This window comes from Pundamilia nyererei, unplaced genomic scaffold (assembly GCF_000239375.1).
Source record: "Pundamilia nyererei isolate P.nyererei 1_Seehausen unplaced genomic scaffold, PunNye1.0 scaffold00059, whole genome shotgun sequence".
NCBI classification, from domain to species: Eukaryota; Metazoa; Chordata; class Actinopteri; order Cichliformes; family Cichlidae; genus Pundamilia; species Pundamilia nyererei.
In genome coordinates, this window is record NW_005187460.1 from 1,281,211 (window position 1) to 1,290,081 (window position 8,871).

Here is an 8,871-nt window from a genome sequence, read left to right on the forward strand (position 1 = left end):
TGGTAGTGAGCTGATATGTATGCTCTGGATTAGACCTCATACGCTGATTTTCATGTCTCATAATGCTGTGTGATGCACATTTGGTCTGTTATCAATGCCTCAATTTGCTCCTTGACTGTAATTATAATAAAAGCCTCGTTACTTCTCTTATTGTCGGCCACATATCTTATCTGCTGTTTTTTATACACTAAGTTGTGAATCATGAAAGTCCTGCAACAAACAGTCAGAGATGGATTTGAATCAAGTGAATCGTGTTGGTTTTAGGTCAGCAGATCTCCAGGAAATTTGTATTATTGAAAACATTAACTATTATATCAAATACGACTTTTGAGTCAAGGCAGTTACGACACATCACAAAATGACCATCACACACATGAAAATATATTTTATTGAACAGTGTTTTCAAAACTACAGAAATAATCAAACACTCTGCACCATAATGAAGTATATTATGCTTAATAAGACCAGATTATTGCAGTGCATCCAATTTTATTGTGTTTTTATATAATATTTGTTATTTATAAGTACATTTTTCTTATTGAAAAACATTTAACAAATTCCTTTCTCAATGTTTTTTCGGGTTATGAACGGATTAATGGCATTTCAATTCATGTCAGTGGGGAAAATTGCTTTGACATACGAATGATTTGACTTATTAGCTCCGTCACGAAACAAATTAAAGTCGTGAGACAAGGCACCACTGTATATAATAAGAAAGACTGAAAAAATAATTGTTAGAAAACAACAACAGAATAAACACTGAACCCGGTTTGTCTCATTGCACCTGTCTCTTCGTGAGGGAGATGTGTAATGCCAAGGATCAGAGTTGTACGTGTCCAGGACGACAGAGTCACCATTTTCCCTGCTCTCTGGGATATTGACCACAACATAACTTTGTGTGTTGCTTCTTGGTGCTGGCTGACGTCTGTTGTTGCGTTTGTGAGAGGAATATTTTTCTGGGATCACAATAAACAACAACAGTCCAACACAAGCGAGGTCCCCCCACATGTTTCTTATCTCTGATAGCTGGGAGTCATGAACTCTGTTTCTGAGAGCCAGTGAGTTGATGTTATTGAGATGCAAGGAAAACTTTCTCAACACTCTTAGAAGGCAGGTAGTGACCCGATATGTATGTTGTGGATCATACTCTGTCCCTCGAGCTTCATATGGCTCATAATGCTGTGTGATATAGACTTGGTCTATTGTCCGTACTGCGTTGCGCCCCCTGACTCTAATTATAATGCGAGCCCTGTTACCGTCCTCAGTGTCCGACTCCACGACATAATCTGGAAGTTCCAGTGATGCATCTTGGTAGATGTTACCGACAGTGTAGTATCGGTATCCCCTGGGCAGTGGGTCTAACAGCTGTTCATCGTTGCGATAATGATGTGAGCCATAATCACCACGGTTTGGGTCAAAGGTCAGCAGGATGATGTTGTTATTGTCAAAGTCAACTGTGGTTGCAAACCAGTGGAGCAAGCAGAGGCTGTACTCGGGCACAGACTGGCCAAAGCCTACTGACCTCAGATCAGTGATTGAGTTGAGCGCTCGTCTTACAGCTGACACAGAGCTGAAGGTCAGGAGGAGAGCCACACAGCAGCTCATCATTCTTCCAAACATCTTCATCCTGTAGAGATTTAAGAAGTCACTGTTTTTATTGTTCATGCATACTTTATATTCTGACATTCGTTACATGTTTTTTTACCAGTGAAGCATCAAATGATTATGTGTTGACTGCAAAAAGTGATTAACAGATTATTAATGATTAAGACAGCTTTAAATTTATTCCCAGTTTATAATTTGATAGTCATTCAGCCACACAAACACTGAAACAGGTTTTAATTGTTTGTCTCCTCTCTGGTTAAAAACATCCATCATGGGTTGGAATTGCATTTTAAAATTTTGTTTTCTTCAGTTGAAATCAAAAGTTACTTTTTTAATATTAGAGTTTACTTTTAATTAAGAGATTGTTAAGAGAGGCTTGTTAGTGAGAAAAGTTGTTTTCTCAAACAGCTTTAACTTTGTGACATAAAGAGAGAAAATCACACTAATAACTTGTATCTGTAACTTGTTGGCTGGAGCCTCCTGTCAGCTTCAGATAAATAACAGGGAAGGATCGCTCAACACTCAGTTCACAGAGGATTAATTAAACAAAGCAAACTAAGTAATTCTTTAACAAAGAAGTGAAGCATATTTTATAGCCATGACCAAACATGCTTTTATTTTCCCCACTTATTCATTACACTTTTGTTAACCCACAGTTTTACTTATTTATGTTGTCAGGTTTGGCTCTGGTTTCATGATATTCGCCTCTCCCTTTCTCAGAAAGTTAAACTAATTATATTGTTTAAAGCTGTAATACTGCAGACATTTTTATGTGAATGAGTGTGCTTGTAATTTAAGAGAAGGCGGACTAAGTGCAATGTAATTGACTCCATGTTAAACCCACTTCATTGTATCTTTAAATGTAGAATAAATGCTGCATTAGAGACGAGGGTAAAGTCATGTGAGTGACAGTAAGTAAAAATGAATCCACCAGGAAATGAGAGAACGTACCTGTGTAAGTCTGCTGCTGCTGTTTGTGTGAGGACAGTCGTAGCTCCCTTTAAGTTTTGCTTTCCTGGTAAATGAAACCAGAGCAATAAGCTCCGCTAGTCGTCAAGAGGAAGTTTGATAATCCAGCTATTTAGATGAGGCTATTAAAGAGCAACACCAGTAGTAGTTTAACAGTCACGTAAATGCAAATTATTGATCTTTTTACGAGCAGGTTTAGGTCCAAAGTTTGAATATGGACGTGTCTGCCCGACTGCAGGGTGAGAGATTGCAGTAGTGTCTGTAATCTAGAAGCTGGTTACAAATGAATTTCAAATAGTGTACAGATGTTTTTAATGGCAGCGTTTTCTTGTATGATTTGTTTGGTAATTCAGGTTTTCATCGTTTAAAGGTGTTCTATCATTGCTGTCATCATATAATCTTATATCTTTCTGCCGTCATATGTAGAAAGATGTGATTGTGTTACAACTCAAACTTTTTTCCCCCAACGATTTATTTATTGCTTTTCCAAAAGTATTTTAAACAAGGAAGACAGAGAAAAATAAAATAAAATAAAGGAGGAAATTGATATAAATACAACTCAAAGTTTTAGTTTCATTATATCAAATTTTAACTAAAAGTTTGCGTCATTTTTTATTTGAATGTTTTTACTGAAACATCAGAGGTCAGAGGTCACATTTTCTAGAAGTCTTGTAAATGCAATGACTAATTCCACTAGGATTTTATCATTGATACCAGGAGGCTAAGAGGTAACGCTAGCTGCCGCCAGTAGTTTTCCTTAAAAAAAAAAGGTCCTTCTTTTATCAAACTAAGATGTTTAATGGGAGAACTTTATGCGCTGTCCATCCACTGCAGCCTACTCAGCAGTGATTTAAGATGTCTTTCAGTCCTGTCTTTGATTAAATATTATTCATGAGCTCCACTGTTTCACTGGACTGCACACTTTAGACGGAAAAAACAAACAAACCTGTGACGCACAATGCCCACAATGAATGTATATTCTACGATCATCATGTTTCTGTGCTTTTAAAGTCCTTCAACAGCTGCAAGGAACACTGTCAGTAATTCTGCCCTATAGAAATCGTGTCAGCAGGGTTAAGTAAACTGGATTTGCCTGCACCAGCTGGTCCACTGAGTTCTTTCTTTTCTTCTAAGAAATCTGTGAGACATAAAGGAAAAAATGTAAATGTTGGCATAGATGTATTTAAATGAATGTCTACAATAGACCAATGAGTCAGAAGTCAATACTTTAGTAGTGAGTGACGCCATAGAGCTTTATTAAGGACTAAAAAAGGCCTCTATGTTGTTATATCAATCCACCTTTAATACTTAACCATGACATCATAAAGGAGGAGGAGTTTACTTTCCAGGCATTTGCTCTTTGTTTACTTGCTGTTCAAAGTCAACAAAGACCTCAGAGTCAGTGTGTCTGAAGCTGTCAAAATAATGTTACAGGATTAAACCTGATCTGTACGGTGGCCACTAGAGACAAAGCACGCACAAACTCCAAAACACATGCAAATTCCAAAACACAACAGAAGTGCTCCAGGACGCTAGGGGCAGTGTTGAGCTCGATTTGCAAAATAAACGGCAAGTTTGTTGCAAACATGGGCTGTATAGGACGCTCTAGTCTCCGTTGCGCTTCCCAGGTTGCCTAGCAACCATGATACTAACCGCTGGAAACGTGTCATACAACTTTGTTTGACAGAAATGAAGGAGAACATCTTTTGTTCATTTGTTTGTTTGTTTCTACAAGAGCTTTGTGTGATTTGATAAGTATCTGAGGCTGAGACCACAGGACAGTTTGCACGTGTTTTGGATTTTGTACGTGTTTTGGAGTTTGCACGTGTTTTGGAGTTTGTACATGCTTTGTCTCTAGGGGCCACCGTAGTACCATAACCTCATGAAACATCTCCAAGCAGTAAAGTTTTACAGTCTCTGTAGATCAGGGGTGTCAAACATAAAGCCCAGCTAGGACTCCACTACAGCCCAATGAATTTTTGCCTTTTAAGCATGTTTTAATTAGATAGGTCAGTAGGTCGAGTGGTTGCCACATGATCAGAAGGTCGGGGGTTCGAATCCACTGAACGGCTACCCTGAGGTACCCCTGAGCAAGATACCGTCCCTCCACACCTCTTCCTTGCGTGGCTGCCCACTGCTTCACTGAGTGAATGAGTAAAATGGGGAAAAGTAATTTCCCCACGGGGATCAATACAGCACACATTATTATTTAATTATCTGCTATAGAAATTCATCTTTTCCCTCCCAAAACTGATTCTGTTTATTTGCTTTTAAACACTGACAAAATGTTAGTTAGTTTGTTTGTTTGTTGCAATAATATCGTATCATGAGAGACCTATTGTGATGTTGTATTGTGGGGTGTCTGGTGATTCCCACATCTACTTACCAGAGTGTCTTCTAATAAAGAAGGTTAGAAATGAAGCTTTGAAACTTTGAATACTTAGTATTTAGAGAATTCAGTCAGCTCTTATTATGACACCAAAAGGGGGCAGATCTAGAGAAACTTTCTTAGGGTGGCAAATGGAGAAATCAAGTAGGGTGGCAAAATCAAAGCCTTTTTTCTTTTTTTTTTTTTACACATATGCAGGCGTTACATTCTGTAATATCCGAGGTTTCAGACGTCACCAGTGATCCCACTCTCCCTGCTTTACAGAGAGCGCAGTCTGCCTTTTCGGCTCGCTGTGAATGCCTACTAGTTAAACTGTGTGTGCAAAGCCGAGGTTAGCTGAGTAGGGTTTGTTGTATTGAGTTACTCTTCCTCCCTTCCTCAAGCCTCATTTACTTATCTAAAATGCCCTTTGTGTGTGTATGTGACGTTGCCCAGTGGCTTGCTGTGCGCAGCCCTCATGGTTTTCAGTTATACAATTGGTAATACAATCCCTGTTTCTGTTAGATTCCTGTGTAAGAGCTGTTACTCTCCCCCTGGCCCCTAGCAGAGGGGGTCGTAACAGTCTAAATGTGCAGAAAGCATTTGTAGAACTTGAACCTAAATGAAAGTAAGAATGAGCCAGCAAAAGAGTCCAGGGTCAGAGATGTAGTAGAGTCTCCAATGTCGAAGCTTACGAATAAATTTAAAATAGCGTGTACATGTTTTTAATGGCAGTATTTTCTTGTACGATTTGTTTGGTAATTCAGGTTTTATTTAATCCATTTAATGTTATTCTATAGTTACCATCATACTATAAAACTTTTGAGATCATTCATATGTAGAAAGATGTGATTGTGTTACAACTCAACCCTTTTTTTATTGTCATCATTTATCAAACTAAGATATTTTATGGCAGAACTTCAAACACTCCACATGCACCCGATACTGATTGTCTTCCAGCTATCATTTTGATTAAATATTAGTCACACACTGCACAAAAACCCTTTAATGCACTTACTGTAATGCCCACAATGAATCTGTGCTTCTTCAACCATCACATCTCTGTGTTTTGAAAGTCCTTCGACAGCTGCAAGGAACAATGTCAGTATTTCTGCCTTCTAGAAATTATGTCACCAGGGTTGAATAAACTGGATTTGCCTGCACCAGCTGGTCCTCTGAGTCCATTTGTTTGTTCTATGAAATCTGTGAGACACAAAGAAAACAATGCAAATGTTGGCATAGACGTATTTAAATGAATGTCTACATTAGACCAATGAGCCAAAGTCAATACTTTAGCAGTGAGAGACGCCATAGAGCTTTGTTAAGGACTAAAATAGTTCTTTCTTTTGTTATATGAATCCACCTTTAATTGTGCAGCATCACACAATTGTGAGGACGAGTTCGTTTTCCAGGTATTTGCTGTTTGCTTACTTGCTGTTGAAAGTCATCAAAGAGCTCAGAGTCAGGGTGTTACTAAGCACAGCATCTGAAATAATGTTACAGGATTAAACCTTGTTTAACCATGAAACTTCACTGTAGGTCACTGTAGGTCAGCTTTTCTGTTATTTAATTATCTGCTATAGAAATTCGTCTTTTTCCCCCAAGAAATTTGATTCTGTTTTTTTGTTTTTAAGCACTGACAAAATGTTAGTTAGTTTCTTTGTATGTTGTTTCAATAATACTGTATCATGAGTGACATTGAGATGTCGTATTGTGGGGTATCTTGATTCCCACATCTACTTACCAGACTATGTTCTAGTTAAGAAGGTTACAAAGGAAGCTTTGAAGCAGTTTTACTTAGTATTTAAAGAATTCAGTCAGCTCTTATTATGACTGCTAAACACTCATTTCCTGATTATTTCCTTTCATTTACAATAAAAACATAACCTTGAGTATATGTAATTGCAGGGCTTTTTAATTGGGCTGATTCTCTATATTGTAGTTTCAGCTTCCAATTATTTATGCAGCCAAGTTATATATGTGTAAAAAACAACACTGGATCCCTTTGAAACAGGTAACGAGCTGCAACTTAAGTGAATCTGCCCATTTTCTGGGCCTGATGTTGGGTCAGGTGTGAGTGTGCCAGCACAGCAACCAATGAAGTCTCTTCTCTGTCCTGAATCAGGACCAATCACCCCACATGTTTCTTATCTGTCATAGTTGTCATGGAAATGGGTCTCATGATCCAGTGTTTGTGTTTTTGGTTTAATGTTCTTTGATTACTGTTGCTCTTGGTTTTGGTTATTCTTATTTTTCAAGCTCTCAGCAATCTTAGTTCTCCCTCCCTCTATTTTCATCTTTGTGTTTAGTTTCTGTTCCCGTGTCCCACGTGTCATGTCTAGTCACCCCGGTCTCTATTTCCCAGTCAGTGAAAACAGAGCGAGCGACGGATATTAGTAACAAACTCATCAGTGAAACAGACTCTCAATCAACACGTGTCATTTATCCATCAGAGTAATTGTGCATTCTCCTCAAACGAGCCACACTGATTCACAAACTGTTATTGAACTTGTAAACTTTTTACTCTAAGTAAACTTCACACTTTCTTGTTGTTTCTTGTTGTTTCTTGGCAGTTTTAATAGGAAAATGCGGCACAGGCATCTGAGTGTTTCAGGTTTTCAGTCAAAGCAAGCAAACACCACTTCACTGTAATATTCTGACGACTTCTTCAGCTCCTGCTGATCGTGTGTTGATCACTGACAGTTTGTACTACTTTTTACTACGTATACCTACTATACCCCTGCAGTTTTAGGTATAAGTGGTTGTAACTTGTTTTTCTTTTATCCCACACAAAATTCAACATGTGACGAATAAACACGTTTTAGGAAATATCATGAAATACGAGATGCTGTGATTTTAAGACAACATGACGCGCTCTACTGCAAGAAAAGAAGTGCAGTAGTCAACCAATACATAAATCCATGAATCAGCTTTGTCAATAGAGACAAAATGTAAACAATCCCCACCTTCTATGTCTAAGAATGATTCCTGTAAGATGATAATGCCATATTATGATCAACAGTATTGAATACTGTTTTAAGAACTAACAATACCAGTACACCAAATATAATTTCATACCTTTCATGAGAGCAGCTTCTGTGCTGTGACACTGATGAAAGCCTGATTGGAAGATTTCATGGTAGCTATTAATACTCAAGTACTCACTAATTTGGTTAATATCTACTTTTTCAACAATCTGAAGAATAAATAGACCAATAATAAAGTCAATAATTATTGTACTGTGTTATAATGTTAAAATACGTCAATTTCTCTCTTTTTCACAAGGAGCTTCATAACCAAAGTTTTCAGTGATTCGGGGAAAATACCAGGAAAAAGACTGCAGGGGCTAAATGACTAAGGGAAGAAAAACCCTGGCAGGACATGACGAAGAAGATGAACGATGTAACACAGTTTACTAAGCGTTTTGCAGTAAGTGGCAATACATCAAAACAGAAAAGCTCAACTTAATCTGTGTTGATGTAACCGGTGTGTTCCTGCGTTGTGTCTGACAAAGAAAGGTAAAAGAAAGAAAGACCTCCAAGTAAATAACCTGACCGCTCCAGCTCCTACGACCAAATACAAACAGTGGGGAAGAGGGTTAGCTCAACCCATCACATCTTCCAAGTGTTACGATTCTTTGATGTGGGGTTGAGAACAAAACCACCAATACACCAACCAAGTAGATTCAAAAAACTGATGTATTAAACACACGTGTGGGAGAAGCACACAACGTCACCGTCTGCATAGATCTCAACTAAAAAACACATCAGACTGTTTTTGTATATCAGGTTCAGCCTCTTAATGCGTAAGCAAAAAACATATCATATCATATCATATCATACACCTATTACAGTTAGTGACCTTTAGACACTTCCTATATCTGTATTAAAGAACTATTTTCAGTCGTCTTAGACTGCAGATATTTCCTG

General features: G+C 38.0%; 1 protein-coding gene across 1 annotated transcript; it reads right to left on the minus strand.

Moving 5' to 3' along the window:
• Nucleotides 1-406: 406 nt before the first annotated feature.
• Nucleotides 407-2,610, minus strand: LOC102210246 (uncharacterized). The gene is made up of 2 exons (XM_005734562.1): nucleotides 2,557-2,610; nucleotides 407-1,627 (listed from the first exon to the last, which is right to left on the minus strand). Exon 2 carries the CDS (start codon nucleotides 1,624-1,626, stop codon nucleotides 604-606), a length of 1,023 nt encoding a protein of 340 aa, XP_005734619.1. The 5' UTR covers nucleotide 1,627; nucleotides 2,557-2,610; the 3' UTR covers nucleotides 407-603.
• Between the last annotated feature and the right edge of the window lie 6,261 nt (nucleotides 2,611-8,871).